Below are 20,472 nucleotides of genomic sequence, written 5' to 3'. Positions count from 1 at the left end.
TTTGGCAACAGATAATGACACTGCAGTACTGTCTGTAGGAATGAGTGGAGTAACGTTCCACAAACATTTCCCCAAAGGTTCATTGGTTCCGTGAGGCTGGGATGGGATGCAGTTTGATCAATGTCTTTGGTTTATAATTATTACATCAAAAAAATAAAGTTGCCTATCGGAGCAAATCTCTCATCTATTTGCTCAATTATCCCCACCCCTCCAAAAAAGGATCCAATTACAATTTCATATTTTAGACATCGTAGGGTGTGACCAGATTTTCAAAGTTCGAAACTGGGACACATTGTTAAATAATCGACAAGAATAATTAATCAATTTAAATATAGGCCATTTAATGGCTATTTAAATAGACACCCTCTAGTATTAATTTTTAAACAATTCGCTAATTTCAGTACACTCCGGGGTGTATAGTTTGTGGCTAATTAGTTTAACTGTTTGTATTGCTACATTTATGTTTAGTTTATTATTATTATTATTACATGAAAATTAATTGTAGACCGCTGTTAAAAATAAATCTATTCTTTATTCCCTTTCTTTTCACTCCCTGCGTCAGCAAGGCTATTTTTATTGTCATCATTGGTTGATGTGGTTAAACCTGGTGATGCTTGCAACCTCGCTGCACTGCCTCGTTTGTGTGGGCTAAGTCCCACCAGAACTGAACAGCTACGAACGAACACATACAGTAATTGTGTAGATTCATATTGAATATAAACTAAATGAAAACGAATGGCGCACTGTGGAATAAGCACGTAAATCTGTGTTAATCAATTTATAAAAAATAATGATTAGGCTTTTGAAAAACCTGGACGTCTGGTCACCCTATTCTCCTAGCTAATAAACCAGATCGCCTTTTTTCGTACAGATACAATATCGATGTGGAGGAATCCACAGTCACTATATTAGTACAGTATAATTTGTGTAACAACATGGTTGTGATTGTATGGCTGCCGCTGTCACAACTTTCCACTCCCCCTGAGAAGGGGATTACCAAGCGGAACAGGAAGTGAAATAAACTTTATTCTGATATAATGCTTTTGTCAACATGAAGATTGGGAAGGACCAAAGCGAAATGGAAAGTATCTAAAGTTGTTCTGAAAATTACCTACTTGTCATTATCGTAACTGCAACACAAAGGGCCTAACACAAGAGAAGTCTCCAGTCATGTCCAAAATACTGGTTGCGAGTGTTTGTGCCCTTTTCTTGTGTGTACAGGTAAATATTACGGTTTCTGTTTTTGTAATGGATTACGTTGATAAAAATAGTAACCGAGTGTTGTCCGTCGGACAGTTGTTTTGATTTATAAATGTACCCATACATATTGTACTTGTCTTTTAAGTGAAAGGTTATGCTACAGCGTGTATTACAGTAACGCCACGACACTAAGTGTACTCAACGCTTTTTTAGATGGAATGGAGTGAACTTATTCTTAAACGGTTACATCTACCATTTTAAATCTACCATTTTTAGCCTACGTATTGCGTATTATTATGACAACTGTACGTATTTCCTAACATTTTAAAGACGCATTGTAAAGCTATGCGCTGCTGTTTGTGTAATCATCGAATTAGTTTGTTCTGAGTTTCATAAACGAAAACAACATCCAACTCATTCTTCTGTAAAAGCATATTTATTGTACGGTAAAAAAATAAAACAGGAACCAGATAGACAATTAGTGCATAAACATTCTCCCCTTAATCTTTAGGTAAATGCTCAAGAAGCAATATTGCATGCATTTGGACCCTCCGCTGAAAATGAATATTGCATTGTTTTCAATTCTTCCTGGACACCTCTTCCACCGTCTCTTGATAACGCCGTAAGTGCTCCGAAGTGCATGTGTTTTTCCCTTTATGTTTCACAGTAAAAAAAAAACTAATTGTGTATAGTTTAGTGACCTAAAGGCACTAGAAGGGATCATCGTTTAAACGATCGAGGGGTACTTCAGCTTTAAGAACGTTGTGCGCATGAACTTTAAAGTTACCTTAAATCGAAAATGACATTTGAGCATGGTGGCTGAAAGAGATACTTTGCAGCTAGTAGGTTAAGCGTCCTTAATTCTGCCAGACAAGCTGGGCAAGTTTCAGTTCTACTCTTCCTTCTAATGTTATTAAAGCTGCAGTCCCTCTCTATTTTATGATTCTCTAGGTAAAGTTTGTGTGCATCCTTTAAGTCATTTTACAAAGCTACCACTGCAGATATCTCAAAGTTTTAGATACTGACTTCACAAAAATCTCTTACCAGTTTCTTTTTTCTTTTTTTTTTTTTTACAGACACAGTACCAGTTGGTTAACTTGACCTCAAGTGTGCTGTGCCATAAAACTGATCTTCCTCCTGCGGGTCTGAATGGAAAGGCGGTGGTGGTAATGAGAGGAAACTGTTCTTTTGAAGAGAAAGCCTTGATTGCCCAGTCCAGTGGAGCCAGAGCTATACTGATTGCCAGCAAAACCAGCCTGGTAAGCCCAAACTACAGTCATTGTGCCACTGCATGAAACTGGCAACCTTAAAGCTGAAGGAAACCCAAAAGCAAGTAGATTTAAGAATAAGGTTTACCTTAAAAAAAAAAAACAAAAAAAAAAAACTCTGTACTGACCAAAGTCCTAGCTAGTCTGAATATTACTGCAGCTGTGTGTGTGTGTATGTGTGTGTGTGTGTGTGTGTGTGTGTGTATATATATATATATATATATATATATATATATATATATATATATAATATATATATAATGTATTTTTTGATAAGAGGAACTCTGAATGTGAGTTTGTCTTCTGTACTTTCCTTTCCCATGCAGTATATTCGCAGATAATACCAGTACACCACTGCATAGGTTTAATATTCAAGTATTGCTGTGGTAAATGTGTATTTCTGCTGTTCCAGACCACACCCTCCGCAATCAACACTGACAAGGGACTGAACATCCTGGTTGCCCTTGTCAGATACAAAGATGTGTTGAATATGCAGGAGGTAACTATCAGAAACTAATATTATACACTTATTTTTCACACAATAGCAATGTGATGTGAAACACCCATTTACAATTCTAAAACAGTAAGACACAACTTCAGACTACTCACAAGCTGAAGAGGGTAGCTGTGTATTCTAAAATGATGCATTAATGGGCATTATGAGTTAATAATGCATTTTATTTGGGTTTAACCTTATTAATAAATAGTTTCTTCAAGCAGTACAAAACTAAAGCCTTAGTTTTTATTTTTCTTAAGTATGTGATTTTTGTTTTTCTTCTTAGGCTTTTAAGGACAGTATATCAGTGAAACTTTATGCACCACCTGCAGCTCTGTTTGACTACAGTATTTTGGTTATATTATTTATCTCCGTGTTCACTCTTGCTCTGGGAGGCTATTGGAGTGGCGCTGCAGAACAGTAAGTTTTGGACTCTGTTATTCCATCTATTAACCACATTGTTTCGTAAGTTAGACTTCTGTGCACTCTATTTAGGAAGTAGAATCTGTTGACTGTTCAGTTTGTTTATGTTGCTCCAGGGCACCTTGGGAAGCAAATATTTGCCACGGAGGTGGGCATAGGGGGCACCAGATATGCATCTTAATTACATATTCAAGTTATGCATTTAGTGACTTCATATCTAAATATATATAAATATGCACAATTCGGAACACAAATGTAACATCTAGAACTAATAGGACATGTATCTGTTCAATTTGCAGGCAGGAAATAAACTTCGCAGTGCAAGGAGGAAGGAGGAAAGCTGAGAGCAGTGATGAGATCCATTTCACTCCACTGAAAGTGGTGATCTTTGTGCTTGGGATGTGCGGGATTTTGGTTTTACTTTACTTTTTCTACAAGTGGCTAGGTAAAGAAGAACTTTGTCATTCATAATCGAAATGTGAAACTTGTGCTGTGATATATTTTGGTTTTTTTTTGTCCATACAGTCCAGTCATTGAAACTCAATCTTATACTGCAATGTCACTAAGCGACTATTGATCTCTTTTCTGTCGTCTTATCTAATCCCTGGCGATTGGATATACAAATGGAAAGTCGGTCATGTCCATTTGCTATTCAGATTCTGTTCAAATAACAGTAATTTGAATAGCATATATTACGTTTTTTCATTCTAATACTGAAAGTGTATGTGTGTGTGTTTTTAATATAGACACCTGTCTTCCATGTGTTTTGTCTTTTAGTGTATGTTATGATTGCTATGTTTTGCATTGCCTCTGCAATGGCTGTGTATGGCTGTCTGGCTGCACTGGTACAGATGATACCGTGTGGCAGATGCAGGTGAGTAGTTTTCATTTTGTACAGTTCACATACCAGCAAGAAGTATTGATGCTACAGTAAACCTGACAAATACCTGATCTAAGTGGTCTCCAGATGATTAGTCCCTTTGGTGATCACTCGATTCGGGTTTTCTAGTCAAATCTAATGAATTGTGTGGGGTTTTACTAGGAGGGAGTATTGACAGAAATAAATACCTTCTGTTTTTTGTTTTTTTTTTGCAGCTTTTCCTTCCGGGACAAAACCGTTGAAATTCGATTCTTCTTTCTTGCTGCATTTTGCATTGCAGTGTCTGTACTATGGGCAGTTTACCGGAACGAGGACAGGTACTGTGTGCACGCACTTCAAGATCAAGTGAAAACTGAGTCCTACACTATGAGAGATTTGATTATGTGGGCTTTTTATTTATTTTTTTCAGATGGATTTGGATTTTGCAGGATGTGTTGGGAATCGCATTTTGTCTTAATTTTATGAGGGTGTTAAAAATCTCAAGCTTCAAGGTTTGTGATTCAAAATGTTATCCCCTGCTGGTTGCTAGTTATTAATACTCCCTCTGTCTCTCCTGATAAAGATCTATTCCATTGAGCTTGAACTTGTATATTCAAAAACATATCTGTGCAGTACTCTTGTGCATATTAATCGATGCAGAATGAACGAGTCAGGGTTGTGTGAGTCATGCAAATAGTCTGGAATTCCATTTATTAATTTTCTCATTGAGATTTTCTAGTAAATTAAAAAAAATGTTAATACCTTGATCTGGGCATGCTTAAGGTAAATAGTACTGTCTGGTAAGATTGGTTGCTGTTCCTCCTAAACCTCTTTCTCAGGTTAATAATTGAGATGTTTGTCGAGCATTCAGTGCCTCTCACAGGGTTGAGATGAATGTCTGTTGGGTTAGACCTGGAAAAACATATAAACCCCAAAACTGCATAAACCACATTTTCATTTCCTTTCAGATCTGCGTTACATTGCTCAGCCTCCTGCTTGTTTACGATGTGTTCTTTGTTTTCATCACTCCCTTTTTCACAAAGGTAAGCACGAGTATTTGTTAATAATAATGTACGGTAAAAGAATATTAAAAAGTGAGATATGATTGGGACCCTGTATCCTATTTGGAACTGCTTTAGTTAGCTTTGCAAAGACTGGGCTGTCTCATCAATGGAACTTGTCTGGCCACAGTGCAGTCCAGACAGTCTTTAAAGTTGTCTTATTTTCAAGTGAAACTACACACAGGTACATATTCCTGTTGAAACTAATTAGAAGACTAGCTTCAAGCTGTGACCTTTGAACTCATTTGGCCCCACTTGTTTCACACGATTGCTGTAGACCAGGCAGGGCCAGCAAAAGTTGAAAGGTCAGCGCATCACATGTTTGATTGGAATAAAAGGAGCTTGCAATTTAAAGTTTTTACAAAGAAAAACGATTAAAAAGTAATACTGGAGGAATGGCTGCAAACAGCATTAATGGTAAAGGGGAGGTGAAAAACAATAAGTTATATCAATAATAATAATACTTAGTAAAATATGATATAATGCATAAAAGCCTTCATGTTTTATAGAACGGTGAAAGCATTATGGTTCAGGTTGCAGCTGGCCCAGGAGCCACTGGTGAAAAGGTAAGCACTGGAGGCGGTGAGCCTTTGCCTTTTTTTTTTCTTTTCTCGAATTAATAGCATGTGCTGTAGGTTTAGAACTGCTTCTTAACTGACTCGGCTGTCCAGTTTGGTGGGCATTTGCTGCTTTCTTTGTTTTGAAATATTAAACAGCTATTGACTTGGGTTTGATCCTAGAGAGGTGAAAACATGGTGGAAGTCCCTGCTGAACCCACAGCTCCCTATGAGAAAGTAAGACCTGTATTTCAGATCTGTTCACTGGGGTTGGTGTGGGTGTATAAATCGCATGTTAGTGAATTGGTTTCTATAAACAAAAAACAATCCTGGTTAGATTCAAATTTAGCAGTGCTCGTTTAGCAGGGGAAACGTGGTTGTGTGATAAACTGCTGTCTGCTTTCACTGAGTTTTTAGTAGATCCACATCTAGTCCAAACTTTACTTGCTGCTGGTTTATGATTCTTAAAGTTCCCCAGTCAGAATATTATTTTGCTTGCATTACCCTGCAATGTTTTTTCACTACAATCTGTAAACTCACCGATGGCTGAGACTCTCAGGTTCAGAATGGATGCTGTCCTTTGGTAGATTCCCTTAATGTTTTATAAAGTGGCATAATCCAGCACAAAAACTCATGCCTTCATTCTTGGTGGTTTATGGATTATAATGACAATTGTAATGTCCTCCACAGCAGGTATTCCTACAAGATAATGCGCCTTGTTTTCAGACTTTCAGTAACTGCCCCTGCAGTAAATTGTGTAGCAAGAATTTGTCATTAAGTATGGAATGCCATCACTAAGAGATGATAATGACCACTTCAGTCTCTTGCTATTATGACATGATTTCTGTTTTTAAAAGACAAAAAAAAAGTGTTTAAAAAAAAATAAAAAAATAATAATAATCTGTGTTTTTAATCTGTGGAATTAAACAATTTGTGGGGCATATTTTGAAAACTTTTGACCAGTTTTTAGATAACGTCCTGTTTTTTTTTTTTTTTTTGAAAATCAAAGAACTAATTATAATCCAAGCACTGTCGAGTTGTTTATTTCTAAGTAACGTAAGCATATCATTTGCTCTTTCATTAGTAAACCCTTAATCATAAAGACAATTCCCCATATTGTCTCTATGATCAATATTAGAAATGTGAGATCTGTTCATGTCATGATTCCTCAAAGCGTAGTTTTGTATTTGTAAACAAGTCACAATACCGGATAATGAATCGCCAACATGTGGGGTTAATAAAAGAGAAAGTAAAACCTGTTCTGTTGACTTCTATAATGTGATGCCTTAATTTACACCTTCTTAAGGTTACTTCATAATTTTCATTTTGCAAATCTGTTTTTGCTGTGTATTTTTTTTGTTTTTTAATTTGCATAAATTCAGGTCAGCAGTTTTACATTTTAAATTTGGAATTTAGTGGTTAGATAACTGTGCTTTTTTTAATTTCTTTTCTTTTTTTTTTTTATAACAGCTGCCCATTGTCATGAGAGTTCCCAGGCTTTCATCCCCGACTCAATACCTGTGTGGAATGGAATTTTCTCTTCTTGGATACGGAGATATTATTGTGCCAGGTGGGGTGGCTATTGTATATGAGTGTTGTATTGTTTCAAACCTGGGAGAAATGCTGTTGGTTTCAATAGGGTTGTACTGTTAGGTACCAAAAAAATCCAATTTCTTTTATTTAGTTTATTTATTTTGTAGCTATTGTATTTTAAGTAAGGCTTCACTTCTGACATTTGTGTATTTTTGTTGCCAAAACAGGACTGCTGGTTGCTTATTGCCACAGGTTTGATGTGTGGAACAACAACTCTACAAAGATCTACTACATATCCTGCACAATAGGTACAATATCTACACAGTACACACCATTGCTAATACTTGTGCAGAACTATCCATGTGTGCTTGGGGTGGATGGGGGGAATGGCAGGTTTAGAAAGATAGATGATCTCTTGGATTTGCTTGTTTGCACAATACATTGATGACGGTTGTCTTTCTCTCTCTGTCTTTGTTTTTATTGTTGCAGCCTATGGTGTGGGTATGATAGTGACATTAGTTGTGATGGTCTTGTCAAAGATGGGGCAGCCAGCCCTGCTCTATCTAGTGCCATGCACTCTAGTTACCAGTGCTTTGGTTGCCTGGAGACGCAAGGAAATGAAACGGTTTTGGGCAGGAACCATTTACGAGGTGAGTCAAATGTAATGGCTTAAAGCAATGCAAGAGTTGTGTTTTATAAGACAAGGACCTGTATTTCTGGGGTTCTTTCCAGAGTAGGTTCATTTAATAATGATGTTCGAGGACAGGCAGTTCCAACTTATTGTTTGTACTTCCCTAAAACCTATTGAACAGGTTCCATTTCAAGAACTATACACACCTTTTAGTTCAGCCCATGGGAAGGACTTTGAGCTGTGCCAGGGACAGGAAGCACGTTTTCATGAATCTGTTTTCATACAGTCAGGTTTTTCTAACTTTAGCAAGTCCCCTATCACAGTGTATGATATTACTAACTTTAGCAAGTCCCCTATCACAGTGTATGATATTACTAGCTTTAGCAAGTCCCCTAACACAATGTATGATATTACTAGCTTTAGCAAGTCCCCTAACACAATGTATGATATTACTAACTTTAGCAAGTCCCCTAACACAATGTATGATATTACTAGCTTTAGCAAGTCCCCTAACACAATGTATGATATTACTAACTTTAGCAAGTCCCCTAACACAATGTATGATATTACTAACTTTAGCAAGTCCCCTAACACAATGTATGATATTACTAGCTTTAGCAAGTCCCCTAACACAATGTATGATATTACTAGCTTTAGCAAGTCCCCTAACACAATGTATGATATTACTAACTTTAGCAAGTCCCCTAACACAATGTATGATATTACTAGCTTTAGCAAGTCCCCTAACACAATGTATGATATTACTAATTGTACCACCTGTGTCTGGTATGCTAACTATAGCAGCTTTCAAAGGGCCAAAAATCAGAGTCTACTTTATCATTTTTGTGTGCTAGTAAGCATTGTTTTAATGGAAAAATTGCTTGATTGTAGCCTGAACTTGTGATAGAATTCATTTGACTTCTTCTATAAGTAAGACCAAAAAAAAAAAAGTTTGATTTCTAATTTGTACTGCCTTTTTATAAACATTTTCTTTACATGCATCATTCTTTTGTAAAAGTGTGTTGCAGGGCCTTAAGCATGTTCTGAAAGCAATAAGGTGTATCAATAATACACTATATATATATATATATATATATATATATATATATATATATATATATATATATATATATATATATATATATATATATTATTCATATTCATATTCATATTCAGAGTGTGGGAATTGTTTGGTCAAGTATGTGTTTCGAAAGCCTTTTTAATCCATTATTTTTAAAAACTTAACTGTTTCATACATTGCCAGTTACATTAAAATGCTGTCCAAATACCTTAAATATGCCTTGTGTATAGTGCTGTTACTAATTCAAACGTCCTCTTTTTTTCATTCAGGTTTTGGACTCTTCAAAGGAACCTTTAATACAAGGTGTGATATTACTTCTGTTCCTGGACAGTGCAGTCTATTGTAACGTAACTCAGGGGTGTCAAACAAGAACCTTCAGGGCGTTTTTAACTGGCTCTTCACAATTCATTTACTGTTTGCTCCACATCACATCAATTAATATCAACCCATAGAAGAGCAGCATGACCCAAAAGAGGCAGACTGATTTCAGAGACTCTGTGATTGGATCACAGTGGCTGTTTAGAAATGTGTTGACTGGTTTTCTAGTGTACTAAATGTACATATACACTATAAAGTACACACAGACTAAACAGTGAATATATAATCATTTCTTCCAATATCTAATGACAGTGAGGCCCGTTGAAAGTTAAGCTTGGCACCTCTGACTGATTTGCAGCTGATTCCTTCCACACTTTATTTGTGGGTGCATGCAATGTTATATTTTCTGCAATTATTTTTTTATTTCAGAATTCATTCTTTTCTATTGGTTTCACAGCATACCCTCCTGTCTTTTTAATAAAACCATAAAAGACAGCCAGGAGCATTTATTGCAAAGCCTGCAATCATTTTTCTAAAAGTGTATTCTCCTTTTGTTTTTTGTTGGCTAGTTAGATCTAGATCATTAATAGATCATTGTGTTGGTTATATAGTTTAAAGGCGTACATAGTGCCTAAATATTTGCTAATATAATTTACAAACCGTTTCTGTGCTAAACCAGAAGATGGCGCACTTCCAAAAGACTGCGGTGTACTGTACCAATTATTTCCCTGTCTGATGGGAAGAATGTTATGTATGACCACAAGAGGGCAGCAAAGGCTCGTGCAACAAAACAAAAAAATGTTACTTTGATGAATCAAAAGACTTCTAATATAAAAAAGCAGTAAAAATGTTCTTGAAATATGTCGCAGAGGACAGATATCTTTGCAGACTGGCCACTATTCATCTTTGGTTGAGAGACTTTTATCACAAATATTTGACTGTTTTTTGTCTTGTTCTTCAGCATTGCTATGCTTTACTGATGTTATCGTATTTAAAACATGTGAAAGATCTTTGCCAAGCTGCAAGCTTCCCTTTGTTCTCATTCAGCTTAATATTGCACTGTTTTACTCCAGCTTTGCTAACAGTCTGCTAGATATCATTGTGCTTCTGTCAAAACATTTGCTTATTTTGTTGCCATGTTTAATTTTTGTAGTACCATTAAAGTGTTTGGCTCAAAGGAAAGTTTGATTTAAATAAATAAGTCGGTCAGTCTTGAGGACTTTATATAGTGGTTTTAACTCAATTAGGCGAACATTTTGAAAAACCTCCCATGACGCCTGCATTTTGGATTTTGTTTCAGTAACCAGATTTGTTTTTTTTTCCTCTCTTTTTTTATGAAGATGGAGGAGAATCCTATGGCCATATCCAATAATGAAAATGGAGTAATCATACATCCAGAGGAGTAGCATCGCTATTTATTTTTTTTCTTTACTTGTTTTATGAGTAACGCTTTAAAGTTCAGGTTTCATTAATTAAGATTTCATTTTGAATAGTTCATGAGCAAGTAATTCATTTATATTGAATTCAAAATGAACATGAAACCCCAACCCTGACGAATGGACTGGGGGGTAGTGCTATCCGGAACAGACACATGTATTATTATGTAACTACATGTTGACTGTATCATTCATTTGAATTCCTATTACAGTACTGTACTTTGTATCTCTTGTTAATGCAATATTCAAAATGAATTCCTGTTTAAATAACTAAACCTATTTTAAAGCATTACCTTTTAATGCACTTGAATAGAAGAGTGTTTTTTTAAAAGTGTGGACTGACTGATTGAACAATAATAATAATACTACACTTTTGATGGTAGAAAAAAGACATTTGTGCCTTGCTCGTTATCTAATACAGTATCTATGCAATTGCTGAAGTGTTAAAGCCCAGTTTTGTCTCTGAAATAACTGTTGAGCAGTAAATCTTTCTGATTTGTCTTCTAATACATTTGACAGTCATCATGTTTAATGTCTGAATCCTCAACACTTGTAATTGTTATTTTATTTAATTTCACCACTAACAGACTGCAATTCTAATAGTGTTCTTTACAAGGGCTAGAGTTTTCTTTTGAAAGCTTATCACACATCTCTGCTGGTGAAACCCATTGTATATATTTACTGTAGGTCGTTTAACCTTAGATTTAATAAGCATAATACTATGTTTGATGGTCAATGACGTGCCCTGCATATTGTTTTGTTTGTTTCATTTTTAAATATACTTGAATTGCATTGGATTAGATATTCCTGATTTCTGAGCTCTGTTTTCTGTATTACTCCAAGGAGTACAACATTCGAGTTGCCATTGCTCACTATAAGAATATAATTATATCTGAAAGCCATTTGCCTTTCTTTTGCAATTTACAAATGTAAATATGCAGCTCTGATCAAACTTGTGAATGCTGTTGCTCTTTATATTCTGGTGGAGTTGATTAGTTTTAAATTAAAATTTCAAAGTAAATTGGTGTGTGGGTTATTTGTTTCCATTTAAAGCATATTTTAATTTGCCTGGGATGAGGCTTTAGTTATGGTGGAGCTGTCCTGATAGCACCTTTAAAGAAGTACCAATTAACACAAAAATGTGCTCAAGGGAATTGATGTTTTAGCATAACACAATTGCAATGATCACAATTTTAGCATGTGTTGTTATTTGATACTTGTTCAAAGCTGTATAATTATAGTGGTACCATGATTACATTTCCTTCCACACTGTTTCTCCACAAGTTGAAATTTAAACAGTTTCCTTGGACGTTCATCCCATCAGATCCTGATTGTAAAATAAGTGAATGTTTATGTTGTTGAGTCATCTGATACTGACAATGATTCTGATCTTCTAATACCAAAACTGTATAACTTCTAATATCAAAGCTATATAAATATATTATTATTATAGCAGATTAGTGGTCAGCTATTTTCAGTGGAATTGTCTTTCCTATACCACTCGAGAGGCCTGCAGTTCTGATTAGTTATAATTCCTAGATTCTGCAGTGGTGAACGAGTTAAAGAACATGTACAATAAATGGCCACAGCAAGTTTCATTATAACCGGATAATTAACTGTGCAGAGAGATTATGAGGGATTGGCAGAACGCTTAGGGACACACTCTGGTACAAACTCAAGTCTTCCTTTTACTCCATATCGTGCCAGAGAGAGCTGGGTCAGCTTTCAGCCTGAAGGTGTACTGCAGTTCTGGATCTGATTGGCTTATCACAGGGTCATGCCTCAATCCCAGTGAATGAATGACTTCCTCTAGAAGGTAATCAGAGGCAGCCTCATTAAACCGTGCACTCGTGATTGAACAGGAGAAGGAGTTGACAGCACGGGGTGAGAGGAGGCTGCCAGGCAATCCAGTGTGAGGCTGTCCTTACAGGGGAATAATGTTACAGAATAACAGAAAGGTAATAAAGTTGCAGTGACACATAATCATACCCAGTATTACTATGGGAGTACAAGCTGATTCACAATCCTATATCATGACGTAATTGACTGAAGGGAAATTAAAGAACCACAGCGAGGTAAATTATGTTATAAATCAGCTTTATTACCATTATATATAGACAACCAGCAACTGCATATATTTGAAGGTGACTTTTAGGCTGCTGTTGGAGCAAGGTGGCAGTTGCTGTGTAGTGATCATTCTTAACAGGGTTAGGCAGTGCTCTAAGTCTGTAATTTCCATTGCAACTGCACTTTTCCATGACTCCCTCCCCTATCACTCAATAACATACATCTGTTTTTACCACAACATAATTACCTTAAATAGGCGATGCCATAAAACTGCAGTGTATTAATATGCAGAGAACGCAAGACTACCAATGATGGTAATAAAATGGATTCGCTGGGGGAAACTGACGCTCTACACTTTTCAGTGTGTTTACAGTGAAATCAATTGTTGGTGGTCACTTGCTTTAATAAAACACTGTTCTTTGTTCCTCAGCCAGCATTTACCAGCTTCAACTGCCTTACATTGTCAATGCCAGACTCGCTGTGTAAAATACAGTACAGAGTTCTAGAGGTACATGGAGGAGATCTCTTGTCTCCCCAATATCAACACAATAAAACTACCAGCAAGCCACAACTTTGTTGCAGGTAGAGTTGGAGCAGCTGCGTTACTGTTTTCTGGGGGTTTTTTTCCTCTGGGGAAACACAGGTCCACCTATTTAAACTTATTACCAGGTGAACAAAAGAAGATATTCACCTCATCTGACACATTCATTTTGTTGTTAATCTGGGACTCATTTTAAAGAACTAAACAGCGACTAAATACCACCGAATTTGTAAACGTACTCTATTGCGGACGACAGTCATCTATCGATTTTAACAGACTGGATTATTACAGAGGGGAACGGCAACAGTATTAGGACCCATGGACCGGTGCCCTTTAACTTCACATTGGCCCGTAATCTCATCAAATGCTTCTAGGTGTTGTTTTTGCCCATGTCAGTGTTCAGCCCTGTGCATGTAATATAATGCATTATTCATCTCATTTATTAAAAACAATGACTGAAAACAGCCTTGGGTGTACTGTTTTTCTTCATGTGTCTGCTTGTATTTGATCACTATGAAACACAAAACTCATCAACCCTAAATAGGCTTATTACTATGAGTCATGATGACCTGCTTTACTGAGGACCAAGCTTATGTATGGCTGTAGAATAGGAATGTTTCTCCAGCTTGCTGGGTACCTAGTAAGATGTGTACTGAAGGGTTCAGGTATAACTACAATACATATAGTGTGTTAAATGTTTATCAAAAGTGATAGCATTTTTTTAATGAAAACACAGATTTTCTAAAGACAAAGAGAGGTGATACCTTTTATTGGACTAACTAAATAATAATTAATCACAAGGTTTCAAGACCTCAAAGCTTGTGATTAATTATTGATTTAGTTAGTCCAATAAAATATATCACATCTCCTTCTCTTTGTCTATTGTCTCTGGACTGATACGGATAGCATTTAATCTAAACTAAAATGTATAGTAATTCCTAAAGTAATTCTCATTGTATTAATTCTATATGAACGTAAAACATAATGGCACTGTGTGCAATATGGACATATTAACTTAGATAAAGGAATCTGGATTTTAAAAAAAAAACTAAATATGTAGTACATCTATAACTATTAAATAAAGATTCTGGTTTTAGGATTTGATTTGATATTGACCCTACAAATTGATTTTTTGTTAAAATTGGTGTTCAAGTGCCAAAGCCTGATTAAATCTGCTTTAACCCAACAGTGTATTTCAGCAGTAAATCCAGGTTTCTTTTTGCCATCATTATCAAACTGGATAATAATAGACAACATACCAAATTTCTAATTAAATACAGCACGATGAGGCATATGTGTGTGGTTTTTTTTTATTTACTGCTAGCCAAGGTATTAAAATCTACAGTGAAAATGTAATAACATGTATTTTTACTCTACTTGAAAAACAAACAGCAAACCCGCCACTGAGTGCTAGTGAGACTGTCCCTGGCGTACTTGTCTACAGCTGTGCTAGTAAGCAATTAACTGGATACCTAACTGACTTCAAAAAGGTATGCAAGGTCCTTCAGACAATGATCAAAGTTGGGCGTGAACATTCACATTCTTAAAATTCTTAATCAAGGCTTAGTAAAAACAATTAACCTGCAATTACATTATCAACAGGATGTAGGGCCACCATAGGCAGTCTGTTTCAATGTGATAAGTCTGCAAAGTGTCTCAGTTATTCTGGGGTGTGTATCACCAGTAATCTGCGCAGTCTGGGATGCGGAAAACAACTGCCCACCTGTTAGAACCCTCAAAGTCTGTCAGATCTGCTCGGAGATGCATATTACAGTCATTTGGGGCTAAAACTATAAGGAGTCAAGTAAACGTTTTGGCAGTGCCTTCTTCAGTTTACATGACTTAGTTTCTTATTGTTTTACCCAATTTGGATAAAAGTATGTTCTACATATTGTATCTCATTTTTTTGTATTTAGAAATGTATACATGTTTTATCGATTTCAAAGGGCAATACTGTTGTGAACTGTTCAGAACAAAATCCTGGGACAGTTTCACAGCGACATTTAAACTATACAGTTTCTCCAAGACGAGTCATGTGTTTTATTGGCATGTCGTCTTGGGTTAACTCTCAGATGACAGAATCTCAGTAACTTTTAAAAGCCACATGTGTCAGTCCTAAAATCATTGTATTTCACTTTAGCATTGCTCGGGGTTACATTTTTCTGCTGAGACCATCTTAAATAAGAAACAAACCATCCATTTAAATGTTACCAAAAACTTTGATTTGGTGGTGTGAGGTTGATTGTAAAGCTTTGAAGTTGCAAGATGCTTTCTTTCACTGCCCTTTGCGAGGATTATATATTTTCAATGCCAATTTGCAGGTAAAAGGCTATATTGCAAAATGGAGAGGGAAAAAAGTAGAACAAAAACATATTTATTTTAAATATAGATGTGCTGTAATCTATTTCATGATAGCTGAAAGACTTTAAGAACATACAGTATGAGAGGAAGGCATCGGCAGAGTTTTATAGTGGAATACTTAAGAGTTTAAACTGTCTAATCTAAGTCTCTTCTTTTGGTAATTAGCAGGTTGTAGATCACATTCTGCAACTATTGGTGTTAACATTATTTTTTAATATAAATATACATCACGTATTTGGTGACGTTTAAATACTCGTTTAAGTGTTTCATTTTTGCTGATAGGTAAATTGAAGCTTTCCTAAATTACTGTTTTATGCAGCAGTAATGTTAGTAATAGACAAGCAAATTATAGTTGTTTTGCTATTTCTCTGAAAACACTCAAGCAACGACATGCAAATGCAAAAGGTAAATGGAGAATTATATATATATATTCAATCTTAAAATGAATCACGAGTCTGATTGATTCATCATTGGGCTCTACATTTACAGTAGTAAATGTAGAGTAGTAAACAGTTTATTGTATTACTTGTATTGTAACGCTTGAAATGTTTTTGCTTACGATTGTAAGTCGCCCTGGATAAGGGCGTCTGCTAAGAAATAAATAATAATAATAATAATACAGTAAAGTGCCTTTTAATTAAATGGTAGGTTTTAATTATTTTGGTCTGGCTACAAATTTATTCCAAGGTTGAATGTTTTGTTACTTCAAGTGGCGCAACCAATGCCTGAATTGCTTTTAAAATAATAACATGTTGCATATTTGGCTGATATACAATACCTATTATGTTTAACTTTGCACGTGTACCTAGTTTAACACAATGTATGTGAGCTCCCGAGTGTAGAAACACTGCTGACAAAAGAAAACACCACCTCAGCTCTGTATAATACGGTCTAACACATGGCATAAAAGATACAGGTTACGTCTATGATAAACATCAAACTTTCTGAGAATTTAAACACTACAACGTAAAACGAAACTCGTTAAACACTGGGGTGAAAGGGGGAAAAACTCCACCTACAAACCCACGTTCTGAGGTTTACCAGACGTCGCCCCGCCCAGCCACATGTGACCACCCACGGGATGACGCAGCTGACTCGTCATCCAGCGTCAGTTCGGAGTCGCACAATTATGAAAAAGCTATCTTCCGCTGGAGCTGGAGCTGAAGCTGAGGCAGATTATTCTAACGGCAAACGGGCTTTCCTTCCACGGCACACCGAGACCACCGCCGATAGATGGCTAAAAGCCACGGAAGAGCTGTTCTTGAGTTTGAACGGTGAAGAGAATGGTACGCAACACGGGGAATATGTCTGTTTTCGTTAGCGTGGAGCACATGAAATGTTTGTGCGTTGGCGTGGGGTAAAGATCGGTGTCACTCTGAGTGGAATTTGCTGGTGTCTCAAGTCGGTGCGCGCTGTCAAGGCAGACAGAGGTGCGTGGGGATTGCTGTGCTGAATCTCGCCGGCGAGCGCTTTGTCATACACGAGTATTGCCTGCTGTCCGTATATGAGAAGTGCTTGTCATTGAAGAAAAGACAAGCCCTTGGAAATCTATTTCAGTATTTTAATACAGAATCTGAAAGTTGCGGTGTCGAGGCGCACGTGTCTAAGGTGTCAGTACAATTTCGTGGTGTGTAAAATGCTAAAGAGTCTGATATGAATTGTATTTGAAATGATGTCGCATAAGACTACTGCAATTTGCACGGTGTGCAAAAGTGTTCAAAGTATGATGACTGACTGGGTTTTATGTTCAGTTGCGGTCAGGCTACGGGTGTTTGCCAGTGTGACACAGTGCCTGAGCGCATTTGCCCTGTGGTAAATTACACAGTGTCGCTACTTTCAATAGCTGCATGGACCCCTTCAAACACATGTTTTACCTAGGCTCTGCGTTATAGATTCTGCATGTCCGGTTTCAACACAGGGCTGTGTTTCGCGTGCATTAGTATCTATGTTGGATATTGCTGTTACACAGTAATACAGTAACTGTATTTCTAGAACAGCAGCTGTTTCCGCTGAAAATGATTGTTGGGTGCATTGGGAAACGGAATATTCCAAGCCTCAAAAGTAGGGTAGCTTGTTTGATCAATACAGTGAAAGCATCATTATTTCAGCACCCTGGATGCTCATGTTGGAAGATGCATGGCTAGAGAATGAATAACTATTTCTTCAGGTCCATATGGAACAGCATAATAAACTAGGTCCCATGAAAAACGCGTCATATTTTAACAAACCCCCAGGTTGACTTGAAGCATTTAAATGATAGTTGTAATGTTTATTGTATGCTGTATAAATAAATAGTCATTGAGTAGCTGGCTTTGCAGTCATTACCATTTTGTTACTCATTTTCAGGGCTTTGCTTCTCCACAGTATAATCTGAATGTATGCTATATACTTCTTCATTATAAATAATAAATCTTGGTGGATGTTGAGTGACTGAATGCCTGCCAAACCTCGTAGCTGGCAATAAAAGTGCAGTACCTTTTTTTGGAGCAAGTGCAGTGACATGTGACTCTTTGCTGTTCTCTTGGTGATAATCACATGATTATGAATCTTGTTGTGAAGGTAAAGGGGCATGAGTTAAAGAACACACCTAGAGAGAACATTACTAATATACGCTGATCTGGTTGAAAGAGGTGTTGTCATGAAACTAGAATGTACTTCCTCACCACATTAACATTTTACTGATACATTACCACTGCCCAAACAATCTGTTTTTTATAATGTGGACAGATACTGTATAAAATAGTGGAACATCATTGAAATGGAATACATATAGACAAGTATTGGGATTTATCTGCAGATGTAGAGCTTGGATTAATAAACCAAAGGCATGACTTTATTGGAAAACAAATATATCGGCACAATTGTTTGAATTTTTCTGTGCAGATCTAGACGCTTTAAGATACATGTGGATCTGTTGACAAAGAAGCAAAACATGTATTGTTGAAGATGACAGATCATTATGAAACTCGCCATACTCGTAGAGTGAGATGAACTAGGGAATGCAATGTATTTGAAGTTTAAAATGGAATGGCTTCATGATGGGTTATGGAGTGGCAACATTGAAATTAGATACTAAAGCCAACTTTGGTTAGTGATCAAAAGTGATCAAAATATAAATAATGTATATTTGTAACATTTTATTTTACAGTAGTGTGCAGAATTATGCCAGCACCCTTTTGTAGCTAAAATATTAGTTGCAGGCAAAATGTCTTGAAGAGGCACACACTCGTTCTTTGAAAGCTGGTGGGTCCTGAAAATACCGTAACAGACAAAAAAGGGTATCTTGCCACCTGCTGGACTGCAGACTTTAAATGACTTCAGCTTTATGAATTGTGTAGTTCCAGGATCGTGCAGTTCATCTGTTGTCCCACGGACTATTGTGCTGTTTTTGAAAGGACTGTTCTTGTGGAAAACAGGGAAAACAATTGTGGGTGAAATTGCATCACCAGCTATATAACACTGACTGAAGCCACTTTCTAGAGCGACAGTTAGTATTCAGAAAGTAATAAACTGGCAGAAAAATCTGACCGACTCTGTCCAGTTGTCTTGCTGCAGATTACATGCAATTTTACATGCAGCAAATACAAGAGGGAACAAGGAATTACAGTTTTCTATATTTTAAGTGCATGATGAAAGTGAGAAATATCAAAGTACAGTATTCATGTCCGATTAGATTTTGTGGAAAGAACTAAGAATTAAGAACCGTTCATGTGATCAAATCCCAGCTTAGCCACTCGCTGTGTGGCCTTTGGTAGTAACTTGTGCGGTTGAGATCCTTGATCAATGACAGCAACACTAGTAGCCGACATGTTTGTTCACTTTTCTTTGGATGTGTTTCTGATGGAAACAATGCTTTTGGTATTTGTATACTGTAATTAAAACTTTGGCTGCTACTGGCTGTATTCGCCATATGCATGTATACTGGGATGTATCTGCAGATGTAGAGCTTGGCTTAATACCTGCAGGGCCTCATTTCTAATTCCTTCTGGTCTCGGGTAACTTTCTGTAATTACAGCACACCAGTCAAACTGGAATGTCTCCTTGAAGTGTTGAAGCTCTGCTTTAGCAGGTCCTATCACTTACCTCTTTATGTTGCACAGGTCATACAAGAAACGTTCACATGAATAGCAACTACAGTAGCTTGTTGAGAGTTGTGGGAAGGCTTAATAGACAGCTATTTACAGTACACAACAGAAACAACACAGATAAACTAATAGACTGAGTGCCCTTTTTTCAAAAGGGATATTGACATATTCAATTAAATAACTTGATTTCTGGAATGTATGCATCTGTTGCACCAAGGTTATAGTCATGGGTTACAAATTCGGGTAAATTTTCTTCTCTCTGTTTGTACACAGTAAGCCATAAATTTTACATGTTTATAACGTGTGTGTTTTTCTTACAGTATTGCATTCCTGCAGCACGAATATAGGAATAGCCCAGGAGGCTAGTGTAGGAAAGAGAACAGATGAGATTCAGGGTGGAGCCAGCTGAGAAGATTAAGACTGCATTCAGAGTCTGAATGAGAAGAGGAATAATGACCACAGTTATCATAGTGTATCCAGCAGCATCAACCAGCTGAGTCATGAGAAAACATTGTAGAACAGCAGGATGGTTTTAGAGAACATTTAGAATAGACT

At 36.6% G+C, this 20,472-nt stretch overlaps 2 protein-coding genes across 7 annotated transcripts in view; both read left to right on the top strand.

The window, feature by feature from the left end:
* Positions 1-641: 641 nt before the first annotated feature.
* Positions 642-11,884, top strand: LOC117429901 (signal peptide peptidase-like 2A). 4 transcript variants are annotated; one of them, XM_058998664.1, is made up of 17 exons: positions 642-758; positions 1,712-1,822; positions 2,277-2,459; positions 2,881-2,967; positions 3,251-3,384; positions 3,687-3,832; positions 4,165-4,261; positions 4,483-4,584; positions 4,677-4,758; positions 5,215-5,289; positions 5,817-5,873; positions 6,048-6,101; positions 7,335-7,434; positions 7,625-7,705; positions 7,887-8,047; positions 9,379-9,412; positions 10,768-11,884. In XM_058998664.1, exons 1-17 carry the CDS (start codon positions 726-728, stop codon positions 10,797-10,799), a joined length of 1,569 nt encoding a protein of 522 aa, XP_058854647.1. In that variant the 5' UTR covers positions 642-725; the 3' UTR covers positions 10,800-11,884. The 4 variants fall into 4 exon arrangements, with proteins under 4 accessions (XP_058854647.1, XP_033905734.3, XP_033905733.1 ...); XM_034049842.3 differs by lacking the exon at positions 642-758 and adding an exon at positions 1,001-1,221; XM_034049843.3 differs by lacking the exons at positions 642-758; positions 9,379-9,412 and adding an exon at positions 1,000-1,221.
* A 5,041-nt stretch (positions 11,885-16,925) lies between these two features.
* The window catches only part of LOC117429497 (transient receptor potential cation channel subfamily M member 7-like), a 42,694-nt gene continuing 39,147 nt past the window's right edge, over positions 16,926-20,472 (top strand). For 2 of the 3 annotated variants that reach the window (XM_058998663.1, XM_058998662.1), the window contains exon 1: positions 16,927-17,118. In XM_058998663.1, coding sequence (XP_058854646.1) covers positions 17,116-17,118 — 3 coding nt within the window. In that variant the 5' untranslated portion in view covers positions 16,927-17,115. Of the gene's footprint in view, positions 17,119-20,472 lie in introns of all 3 variants that reach the window. The other variant, XM_058998661.1, reaches the window with a different exon arrangement.

This window comes from Acipenser ruthenus, chromosome 24 (assembly GCF_902713425.1).
Source record: "Acipenser ruthenus chromosome 24, fAciRut3.2 maternal haplotype, whole genome shotgun sequence".
NCBI classification, from domain to species: Eukaryota; Metazoa; Chordata; class Actinopteri; order Acipenseriformes; family Acipenseridae; genus Acipenser; species Acipenser ruthenus.
Note: the sequence above shows the minus strand (reverse complement) of the source record. Positions and strands in the feature narration are given on the sequence as shown.